Source organism: Corvus moneduloides, chromosome 9 (assembly GCF_009650955.1).
Source record: "Corvus moneduloides isolate bCorMon1 chromosome 9, bCorMon1.pri, whole genome shotgun sequence".
Classification (NCBI taxonomy): domain Eukaryota; kingdom Metazoa; phylum Chordata; class Aves; order Passeriformes; family Corvidae; genus Corvus; species Corvus moneduloides.
In genome coordinates this window covers 25,937,838-25,950,215 of record NC_045484.1, presented here as the reverse complement: position 1 = coordinate 25,950,215, position 12,378 = coordinate 25,937,838, and the positions used below count along the sequence as shown (strand labels likewise).

General features: G+C 40.0%; 1 protein-coding gene across 3 annotated transcripts in view; it reads right to left on the bottom strand.

Annotated features, from left to right (window-relative positions):
- Nucleotides 1-12,378, bottom strand: part of ELAVL4 (ELAV like RNA binding protein 4) — a 100,341-nt gene that overhangs the window by 75,082 nt on the left and 12,881 nt on the right. Inside the window, exon 1 of one of the 3 annotated variants that reach the window (XM_032118204.1) lies at nt 6,325-6,357. The exons of the other annotated variants lie outside the window; for them this stretch is intronic. Coding sequence (XP_031974095.1) covers nt 6,325-6,342 — 18 coding nt within the window. The 5' untranslated portion in view covers nt 6,343-6,357. Of the gene's footprint in view, nt 1-6,324; nt 6,358-12,378 lie in introns of those variants that run through there. 3 annotated transcript variants of the gene reach the window in all.

Here is a 12,378-nt window from a genome sequence, read left to right as displayed (position 1 = left end):
GAGAGACTACAGGACAGTAAGGATACATCCCAGCCCTGAGTGAAACACGCAACCATCTTTAACCATGCTGAGGCTTAGTCTTCCCTTTCTAGGCACATCATTCTTCCAGAATCTGCTTTTCTGACCAACAAATATCATGCTTCTTCCTCAGGACAGAAAAAAAGCAAAACAAACCACTCAGACCCAATCTGCTTAATGTGCTACTTAGTTCAGGAGATACCATTTTTTCCTTTTCTACCAATCTCTTTTCATCTTTGATTCCTTCACTGCTTTCATATATTGTGTTTATTAACTCCCTCTGACTGCTGTCACATCCAAGGAGAGCTGCAGAGAGCAAACCCAGTGCAATTGCGTGCTGTCTGCTGCTGGGAGAGCCCAAGAAGAGCTCCAGTGAGCCCAGTACAAACCACAGAGTGGAGCCCCGAGTGAGAGGAAACTCGGAGAGGGATTTGAAAGACTCTTCCAAGATGTAATTAAAGCTGATGTTTTCTTTAGAGCAGCAGAATTCAGCAATGAGTACATTAGCAGAAAGGTTGGTACTGTGAACACCAACAGGCATCGCAAGTCAACCAGAAGTAAATTGTCTGGATTATGAGATGTTACCTAGGATGCCAGTAAATGTATACAAAGTGCTTTATCTCTTCTCATCATGCCATGGCAGAAATAATCTCCCACACATTTAGGCTGCTAGCAGGAACCTTGTCCTGTGGAAACAATGCTTTTCTAAGTCTTCAGCATCCAGTTTTGCTGCTGTCCCTTCGAAGGGAAGAGATCAAATTAAGACCCTTTTTGAATGTTTGATTTTGCAAAACCAGCAGTAGTTTAGCATCTCTGAAAATTCCACCTTTCTGCCATCTGTTCAAGACTTGCCAGTGGGGTAGAAATCTATTAAGCAGGGAACACATGACCAACAAACAAGCAGGATAGAGAAAGGACTTGAAAAACTAGGAACAAAACAAAACAGAAGTTATTCAAAACCAGAGGTACTTGAATGAGGAACAACAATTAAAACTGTTGGCACATGACAGACCTGGATACAAGAGTCTGTATGAGACCAGCTTTGTATCACATCATCTCAACAGGAAAGCTCCTTCAATAGAAGTTATTTCTTTTAAACAATACCCATTTTTATATACCTTTGACAATTTGAGGTTCTGTATAAGCAGTGAGCAACAGCTTGGCAAAAGGTGACTTTACATGGGCTACTGCAACTAAACAAACTGACAAGAATGTAAAAAATGCCTGAATTGAGAAATTAAAACACTCATTTAGAGACTTTTGGAATTATGCATTCACAAGAAAAACTAAATACAAAAGGATATATAATAGATATGATTGTTGGGAAGCTCAGGAAATCCCGTTTATATATTGGACATAAGAAAACATGGGCATATAGATGTTTTACAGCAAGTGACTCTGCCTGACTGAAAAAGGCCTAAAAAACAAGGGAAGGCAAACTAACAACAGCAAGATGCAATGACTTCAGGTACACAAAGACTCTTTAGCTATACATTGCATGAAAATATGGAGGACAATGGTTCAAATAAAGTCAACTGTGTTGGAAATAGTGCATGAAATCCCAGAAGTGATAAAACTACTAGTCACTGAAGAAAATGAAAGGAACCAAGTGGAAGAAATCAATCAAGAAGAAAAAGTAAGCTTTTTTTCCATAAAGGCAGGCAAGGGGCCAGATAACATAGATGGACACACATGCAAAAACCCCCCACAGAAAAGTGTAGCTCTATCTCTAAGTACAGCAACTGAAAAATTTGATAAACTAGGAAGCTCCAAACTAAGGAATGACAGCAAGCAGTGAGGGGTGAAAACAATTTTTCTTGTGCTGGAAAAAAACCCACCTTCTAATGCAAATGGATGAGCTGATTAACAAAGCTTGCAGAGCCTGTTGTGAAAGACGGGTGAATGGAGAGAACCCGAGGGAGACACTAAGAGCATGTAAACCAAATCAGGGAGCAGCTGACTGCATTCAGAGGGAAGAGGCTGTAGGAGCACTCAGAAACACGAAAACAAGAATATGACCTAGGCCACATGAAGCACCAGTAAACACAATGAAGTGGAGGGCAACAGGAGGCATCTGTTCAATGTGTTCTTAGACTGCAGAAGTATTAGAGTTTTACAGATACCATCATTTATTATTAGTAGTTTTTATAACCAGGGGGAAGCACCAGAATGCTTATTTTTTACTGAAGCCATACAAAACCTACAGAGAAGCTGCACTTGTTTTTCAGTACTAAAAACCCAACTGTTGAAAGGTGAGAACACCCCTTAATTTATGGAAATCCCAAACCCAACCTCCCATGCATTAACTTTAAATCATTATGGAAACAAAGGCTGCATATTTTGTCTATTGTGAGGATACTGAAGTACTTTTTTTCTAAAATAGTTTAGTATGTCAATGAAATTGCAGATGCTTCTGTGCACTTCAGGGACTTCAAACATTGCATCAATTATCTGAATAAGTAATGAAAAGACATTGTGAATAAAATGGTTCACCAAGCCTGGTTCACAAGTCAATTGCTTTCTGAATCCAGTAATATACTGTAGTATTTGACATGCTGTTTCCTTTTGCAAAAGGTTAAGAGTTTTCTGTGCTTCTATGCTATACTTGCTGCAGAGTTTGGAGAGGAAAAAAACCCGACAAAATAAGAAAGACTGCAAGAAGGACAAAACACTTTTAGACTCTCCACTACAACCCTCTTTCCACACAAAACAAAACAAAGAAGGTCACTGAAACCAGAACTTTTAAGTCCAACCAAAGCAGAATCATGAAAATCCCCCTAGCAGACTGGGCTAATGATAAGCAATCTAATACTTTAAAATTCCACCTTTGACAAATTGGACTAGGTGACAGCAGAACATGAAATGTCTGTTTGTTGAGCTCTCGTTTCCAGAGAGTCTCTTACTGGCACCTGGAAACAGAGCAAGCATAAGGCTGATTATCATTTCCATAACCCCCAAGGAAAACTATCGTGCAAGATGTTTAAGTAAGAGCAGTGCTGTTCGAAGGCAGCATTCATAAACAGAACAAAGACTAAACAAAAGGCTAAACAAGTACATCATAATTAACAACTAGCACCAAACTTTTAATTAAGATATGTAAGAAAAATCAAGGAGAGCTAATTAAAAAAACCACCAGCGTATATACTTTTAGAAAAATCTGAATTGGTACCGTGAAGTAAACAGGCTAATTAGAAGTGACCACAATTATTTTGCCACTGTTACTGAGTTTAGTCATGATTTTTCAGTTTGCTCTTTAATCCTACACCTTGTTTGAACTCCTCTGTTGTTTGAATGCAGGATTCTTCCATCAATTTCTTCAAAAACTGAGCAAAAGTGAAGAAAATACCATAGATTTAACTTTGTATGGCATGCATGTTTTGTCATTAGCTTTGAGACACTTTTCAGCCTAAGACAGCATCATTCTTGCAGGACCAGAATTATAATTATTATAAACTTTCCCCACTCATCCTGAACAAATCCGCAGTTTCTTCAAATGGATCCTGATAAAACTGCCACATCAATAATGCTACACTCCACATGTTTTTCTTTTATCCAGGCAGCTAGACCAGTATAAGAATATGATGCTATTTCACATAGATTTTACTGTTCAAGGTATCAACTTCCCTTAGGGCCAGAAAGCAGTTACAGATAATAGGAATCTAACTGGCAATATTAAGGTTTTACTTCTTTCCTCTTATATACTATCCTTTCATGAAAATACATCCATTCTCATTACTTTTGCCATTCTTCAAAACTGTTACTAGGCTGATATGAACAGTAACAGTTAATGCTGATAGAAACAAGCAAAGAAAAATGCTGACACAACCTAGAGTTATTTAAGAACTTATTTACTACACATCTATTTCCAGAAAATTAATAAAAAGTTGCTGACTCCCAGCTGTAAAAAAACCCCAAGTACACCTAGGCAAAATAAAACTGGATAAAAAAGGAATTCCCACCTACAGCCCAGAATGCAAACAGCAAAATGACTTGCAATTAAACAACTTCTGCCTCTCCCCTAGAGTGCTGGCAAAATACCCAACACTCCATTGAGATACATGTTAACTCTTTGTGATTAGCAAGCTTAGGAACCAGCTTCTGCACCCACACAAAAGCAAAATTCCACTTTTTAAAATACGCTCTTACATTTAAGAGAAGTCTGTGGACTCCTAAAATTCCATTCTGATGTATCACTACACACTAAAAGGGGAACCCTTAAACTATCCAGGAAGAATTGGCTGCCCACAGAAGCATCTTTCTCATTCCACATTTAAAGTTCCAGGCAGCTCCTATCCCGCCTGTAGCTTTCAGGCTGTTATGGCTGTAGGGTGTCAGCTTTTTCCCCCTCCACAAAACCAGTAAACAGGTAAAGCAGTCTTGTCTTAACTAATGACATAGTGCACATCTTCCCTGAAAGTCATTAATTTTAAACTTCTAAATTTGAGGTGTTTCCTCCATATTGAGACAAAAATAACAAGTCCTTCCTGCACACAGCTAAAAAAATTAACTGTGTTTCAAAACTCTTTTAAAATTTAGATAAAAACACACATGCCTGTGCCAGGTAACTCACCAGCAGTACTGAAATGGAATGGACTCTCCATTTCCTCAAGACTGTTTCCAGGCCTCTCTACTGCCAAAGCTACACAAACACTTTCTCCCTAGTCTACATTTTTCTGTTCAATAGGTGGACTAAAGTAAAAGGCTTATTTCTGTGCAAAGCCTTCTTCCTCTGCATAGCAATAAGCCTAACATTGTAATTGATTTTTTTTAAAGTGTCATTTAAATTATTTTGGTATGATTTATCTTTCCTTACTTTTTCCTAAAACATCTCAGAATATTAACAAGGAAATAAATGTAGTAATACTCCAACATCTTCAAACATTACCTAATTTAAAAATCTAATTTACTTTCCATCATTTAGGCTTCCTTACTATTTCAGATGTCACTCAGTGTGGATAGTAAAATTAAACTATCAATTTCATTTTTGCTTTGAATGTGTTGCAGGCTCTGCTTCTCAACCACTAGAACCTTCTTGTTTAAGGTTTCCAATATTGTTCTGGAATTTTAGAATTAAAAACCAGGGAGAACTACTGCTTTGTTTTTATTAAAAGAATTCTCAACTGCTTTCCCTGGCCCTTCTCATAAGAAAAGGCCAAGTACTGGCACAAAACTAAACCTCCAATATACCTGTTAAATAGTATTCAGTGGTCCTCTATTAATACAGGGAGATAATAAAAGCCTTAAATAGCGCAGAGGGTGCCACTGGATACAATGGCCTGCCAATGAAGCCAGTGGGAGACCTACTTAAGAACCAATAAACAAATTGAGCAAGTGATGCAATATGAGCTGTCCTACTCTTGCTTTGGTGAAATTTAAAACATGATTTATCACCGTGGGCAGCCTTACTGCCAGCCAGCCTCCACAACCAATGAGTCTTACTCAAGACATGCCACTGCACTGAAAAAGAACTCAGAGAAAATATTTAGGGAAATATATAGTCTTTAACACACATGTTCATTGATAGAATTTGCTTTATGAAATTTTTTTTTTATATGGTATAACAAATAAACAGAAGTTTAAACTCTAACCACGCCAGTGGATAATACCTGGGAATACTTCATATATCATCGGCCTGCTGCAGGCAAAAAAAATAATGCTATCGGCATAAAACCAGCGCTAACTTCCAGAGCAACAATTAGGCAATTAAAACTACACAGTCACGGGTAACGACGTTAATTAAAAACACCTTAACTGTGCTCATCGCAGTAAACGGGACTGAGCCTGGAACTCACACGCGCGTCACAGAGTTACACAGGAAAACAAGGAGAAGCCACCCTCAGGTGCGGACACCGGGAGAAGCCATTGGAAGTGCCCAGGTACGAACAGCGGGGAGAAGCCCCGGCGGATCCCCCGGGTCACACTCGCGATGCGCCCCGGCCCCGCTCCCCGCAAGTCTCCGGTGGATAAATGTTCCTTTTAAAAACTCTAATTTTGGCAACACAGTGGAAAATTACTTTCTTTTTTTGTTGGTGTTAAAAAAAAAAAAGAAAAAGAAAAAGAAAAAAAAAGCCCTTCTTTAGAAGCGGAATGGACGCAGGAGGGCTCACCCAGACCAGTCCAAGAGCGACCCCGCTCCCGGCGGCACTCGACGCCCCGGGGGTGGATTCACCGCCTGAATCCCCGGAGGAAAAGGGAGGGGGGGGGGTCTAATCTCCGCGCCCCGGGAGCGCTCACCGACAGGCAGAGGGAGAACGCGGAAAGGCCCCTGCACCCCGCTCCCCCCCCCCCACCCGGGGTGCCGCTCACCGCGCTCCGGCCGCGCATCTTCCGCCGCCGCCGGGCGACCACGAGGAGGGAGCGCGCGGCCGCACGTGGCGCTGGCGCGACGGGGTCTCCCGCGCAGCCGGGCGGGGCGTTGAGCGGCGTGAGGCGGCGGGGCCGCCGCGTTCCGCCGGCCGTGCTCGAGAGCCCGCGGGGTGCGGCGCGGGGAGGGCTCTTATGGCGCACGGGATGGGCGGCAGCTGTGCGGGGTGCGGCGGCGAGGCCAGGCGGCGGAGAGGGCACACGTGTGGGTCGCGGAGGCCCACGCGGGGGTGCGGGGAGGGAAGAACCGGGGTAATGCACCCAGGAGCGTCCGCACAGCTCCGCTCCCTCCCGGGTGGTTCCCGACGTGGGAATGGAAATTAATGAAGTGTAGCGGGCAGGGTGAGGTTTGTGATGATCTCCACCATGCAAGTGCTTCCCCTTGTCTCTGACTGGGGTCGTGACCTTCTCCCATAAAGATGTATGAGGAAGAATTTTGAGTAGGTTAAAAAGCCTCTTTTTCAATCAGTGCTCAAGGAAAGGATAAGATGATGTGACACAAATGTATGATCGTGTGCCGCAAATAGAACATTGTGGGAAGCTTTTCCGTAGACATAAGCTTTGTCCTATATTTTTTAAAACAGTTTATTTTCTTGCTGTGTAGGTCATTCTTAACATTAGGCTAAATTTAGATGAAGATTCACCAGCAGCAAAAACTGTCTGAGGAAGGCGAGTTAGACCCATAGCCTCAGCCTCTGCTGTGGCCTGGTCAGGAACCTGGGTGTGTAATTATTTATGTTTTTACTGACTTATTTTTGTTTCAGGTAGCTTGGTTAAAAGTAACAGAATCTCAGACATTTAAATAAAATACCTGGAGTCTAAAAGAATTAGAAGCTTCTAGCTTGCCTGGTTTACTTTAGTGCTGCAAGCTGTATATACAACTTGCATTAATTTCAAGGGTATTTCTACCGCAAAGTGAGGAAAGGCTGAACATCTCAGGCGTTTTGAAGATCTGTACCTGAAACTTCAAAACAGGGTCCAGTCTCCATTTCCAGTAAGGACGGCAGAATTTGTACTTGTTTATGCACTTTGATTTTCAGTTCTTTGTGTATAAATTTAGCTGTGGGTGGAGTATCCTGAGCCAGATTCCTCCCTTTATGCTATACATACAGGATTACAGAAGGATAGACATCATTCTGTGTTAGATTGACAAGGAATTGCGTTTCCCAGCAAATGTTGGATCAGAGCCATCTGTTTCAGAAATTAACATAGCAGCAATTTGTTTGTTTGGCTTCATCTGTCTATTAGTTTGGTCCAAATCCTCTTGTTTTTAGAGCCATGCTATCACATAGGAAAAGGATCTGTGATACACTCTGTGCAGACAACCCCTAAAATACATGAATTATTTTAAACAGAGGAGATACGAAATGTCATTGTCAGAAATCCAGATGAAGCTCAAGTAAGACTATTTGTTTTCCTGTAAACAAGTTTGACTTTCTCACAGCACTCTGTCTTATATTAAATTATCTGCCCCTAACCAGTGTCCTGGTCTCAGGATACTTCTCTCCAACCCAAAGTAGTGTTGGTGTACTTTTAGGTGCGGTGGATATTTTCCTTCTGTTTATTTTGACAGAATGATGGAAAATCCTTCCTACTTACAGCCTCTACAACTTTTGAAGAGGTATTGATATTCTCAAAAACTGAGAAGTCTAGCTGCAAACAAGTCAGGAAAAGGGCATCAATCCATTAAATGATAAGGTATCACCACATTAGACAACAGCTTTTCTAAAAGTGTTTCACTTTGAGCTCTGTATACCCAAGGAAATGACATCTCTTACACAGCTTTTTTATTTGTGGCATACCCAGGCTGCACTATTCAGGACTTCAGTTATTTTCCTAGATTTTTTAGCTCTCTGGAAAAAAACCCAAAAAACTACTTAATACTCCAAAAACTTGCATCTACTGTTTTATAGTTCTACTGGATCTGGTTACAGTGCAAATATTTCTCCACAGGTGTAGAGAAAGGTCTACACTGTTGTACAACTATTGATAATTATGTGGCATTGATGTGGCTTGATGATGTTTTGATTCAGAGGATATTCCTAACTAGTCTTTGAAAATATAACCAAAAATAGTCATAGGAAAGTCTTCTGTACCCTTGAGAAGTGTAAAGACCAACATAGTTATTATGAAAAGAGAATGCTGGGTAGATCTGCTCAAATAGGAAGTAATTGTGAATGTTTCTTATAACTGAATACTGCTAATGCATGATTTAGAAACTGCACAAAGATTCAGTTCATTTTTATGTTACTTCATTTCTTAGTTACATGGCAAAACCATCAACAAAACCACTTTCTAAAATAAGAACTTACATTTCAGAAAAATGAGTCGTGTGTTGTAGGCAGTGAAAGTGAGGCGAAATCTCAACTCAGAGGACGTGAGTGCTCATTCTGCACCTGTGCTGGAGATCACCTGTGTTGCTCTGTGTGCCTCTGTCTCTACCTGAGCATCTTGCTCACTGTACTCCTCCCACCGCCCGCCCCATTTCTTTGTCTCATCCGAGCCACCAACAATGGCATCTGCTGGAGTTTGGAAACCTGGGCTGAATGGAGGGGGCGGGAGCTGCCAACAAGAATCGCATACCCAGGTCACTGCTGAAATCATAACACCCAAAGCAGAGCTGTGCTCACATCACCTGATGATGAAACAGCAGCGCCAGCTGAAGTCAGACGGTGACAACATCTGGTGGCTTCTCTGTTCTGCTGTCAGAGCGGGGCGAGGAAATTGCCCGTTCAGAAGGTGCATTCTGAATCAATACACGGGTAATGCACACCACGGTGTTTAGAACAAATAGCAAATGTCAGAAGTAAATAGTTCTGTATTTTAGCAATGGAAAGAGAGTGTAAGTGCTTTTCTAGGGTAAGTGTAGAAAGCCATTACAAAGCTTATCTTTGCAACTGACCTATAAAAGCTATAAACACATCAAAGGCTTTGAGGACATCAGATTCAAACTTTAATTCTTCCCACAGTCAAAACTCCCATGAAGTCAATGTCCCAGGATCACGACTCTGAGTATGCTCAATAATGCTAATGGAACTCAGATTTCCATGGGCAGCTTCATTCACAACTGTAATTTAATTCAGGTTACAGTTTATTAAATAGTGATTTCTTGTAGTGATTTTTCCTCTAAATGGCAGGACGTAAGGCAACACAATTTTTTGGAATAGAATTTCTTGGAGGTTTTATTATTACAGAATAAAAAACTTCTAAAAATGTAGCTGAAATGCTTTTTCTTTAAGACAACAGCTTTTTGCTTACAGTTAGCAGGTTATGAGATTATATTTGTGTCACAAGTAAAGTCAGGCAAAATTTCTTCCAGGTAAAGAGTCTAGACTTTAACAGCAGTCTCAGGTTTTAGCAGCAAACAGTTTTTCTTATATTTTTGTCCATCTCTAACCATAATGCATTTACTCAATCATAGCACCATGGATTTTAGTAAATGTGGCTTTTTGATTTTTTAAAATGCTATGTATGCAAAGATGTCCTTTACTGTAAATACTTAACAAGTTAACCTGATATCATAAGCTACCAAATATAGAGGGGATGAAAATGCCGGTGGATCCCTCTGAATGTTTTAGCCTTAAGGCTCCTGCAGGTTTTATTCGGATTCACAATAGTAGGAGTGGGAAGGAGGAGATAAATAAAACATTTGTTTCAGAAAGTAGGTGACTTTGACAGAACACTGATGTAAACCATGAAGCCTTGCAGATCAGAGGAATATAAGAAGGGAGGCTGGTGAAGAACACTCAACACCAGCCCCCGAGTGGTGCTGATCAGAACAGTTCTGCTTTGCTTTTAAGTATTACTGCACCTTCTCTGCTCTTCTGTAAAGAATTCAGTTGGTGACTCCCACTGATGTATCACAGTCACTCATGTTTTTACACCACTCATTGGATATTTTGGTAAAGGTCTAATCTCATTTGGATTTATTACGATTTATCTCGGATTAAGCATTTATCTGCTAAGGATTATGACCCATACTACGAGGTACTGATGAACCATCAGAGTTCAGGAATGTCTAAGCACATTAGAATGAATCAGCAGTATTATTTTTTGACACAGTCTTCACACATTATCTTTTTTCAATCAACTTTGCAACATTCATACAGATAAGTATCTAATTTTCCTTTAATACGGGCAGTAACCTGGAAAGCTCTTAACATCCAGTAAGAGCAAAGCTGCATTTAATTAGGAGCAGCTTAAAAGATCAGGCCTCGGAGCCACATGACTTTGTATTCACTCTGCCTTCAACTGTCAGTATAACTATTGATTTTTTTTATACCAATTTAAATATTTTTTCTTAGTTTTGAAGTGTATTTTGGTGAGTCTTCCACTGCTATCCCAACTTTCTACTTTTTTCTAATTTGCATAGCCAGGAGTAAAAAGAAGAACAAGGATAAAGAAGAAGACGATACTGTTTATTACCTTTCTGGACTTTTAAGACTTTTTTTTCTGGTTGAAAATGTTTGAACTGCTTTCTCTGTTGATACACACGGTACTGCACCACAGGAAAAGTGTAGGATTTCTCATGGGTTTAAAAGAAGTTGGTCTTTGTCTTCAGTTTGTGGCAAAGCCACCGATGTACCTATAGTTGCCCCAAAAAGGCTTCTGGCTATTTCCATACTTAATAATTTTGCATATATGTCATACCTTAGAAATTCCATTTTATGTTGTTTTAATTGCACAAATTTGGAGAATTCCGGTTGTCACTTTAAATGTGTATGTTTGGAAGTTTTCCTTGCAATTCAGATTTTTTCTTTATGATTATACACACAAGGTTTAAATACTTTCTGGCAGTATTTGGAATGCTGGAAATAAGACCTTGGATATGAAACTGCACAATTTAATGTGTTTAACCACTCTTACTAAAGGAATTAGGGAGAAATATATTGTTCATTTCCAGTATACATTTCTACTGTTTGCTAAATAGTGTCACATTTAGAATGTGCAATCCTATGACAAATTACTACACTGCAGTGTTATTGTTCATTTTGAGGATTGCCTGCAATGTCTGATTTGCTAAGCAGGGAGTTTGCAGTATGAATGTAGCTGTGAAGAGATGAAACCTCTGAAAGGCTGTAAGGGACACCAGTTCCAGTGTGTTTCACTACATGGAGTAATGTAATTAAATCTTGGTTTTCACAAGAACAGTGCAAAATTCACATTTCTTTACAGTGTTGGGATATAGCATGCCCTGTTACCAATTTGCATCACAGTTTCTTATCCAATTAATGCTTAGAGCTATGGACACAGTGATGTGTGTGAAACCTTAGCTCTCATTGCAGTTAAACAAGGAAAAGATTCAGCTGATGAAAAATTAGATGAAACAGAAGAGAAATGGATGAGCACAGAAAAGAACTGATCTGCCATAACTAAAACCATTGATGAATAAGCTGTAAAGAGACATAATCAAAGACAAAATTATTTTTCAGTACCTTTTCTGAAAAACATCAAATAGAAAATCATCTGGATTCAGAAGAGAAAGGTTCTTTACCCGCTTTCACATGAGTACGTGTGCAAGGAGAGCAAAATAGTGAGTGAAGGGTATTTTCTGCTAATGGGATACATTAACGTTGCCATGGAATTTGGGATCAGCATGCACAGGGCATTGATCTTAAATGTGCTTCTGAGCTACAAGGATGAGGAGGACATGGTAATTTACTCACTTTTGACATCAGCCCAGAACTACACATGTATAAGGAGAACCTAAGGAATAGGATGGATGGCAAAGTCAAACCTTGAAAAGCCTCCTTCTCAGAATCATAGAATCATTCAGTTGGAAGGGACTTTAGGAGGTTTTCTAGTACAAACTCTTGCTCAGATCAGGGTCAACACTGAAATCACACCAGTTTGTTGAGGATGGGATGCAATGAAGTTTTGAAAACCTACAAGGATCGAGATTCCCCGACCTCTCTGGACAACCTGTTTCAGTGCTTAAATATCCTAAAAAAAAAAAAAAATTAATAAATAATCTGTGCTCTGTGTTCTCCTCCAGGA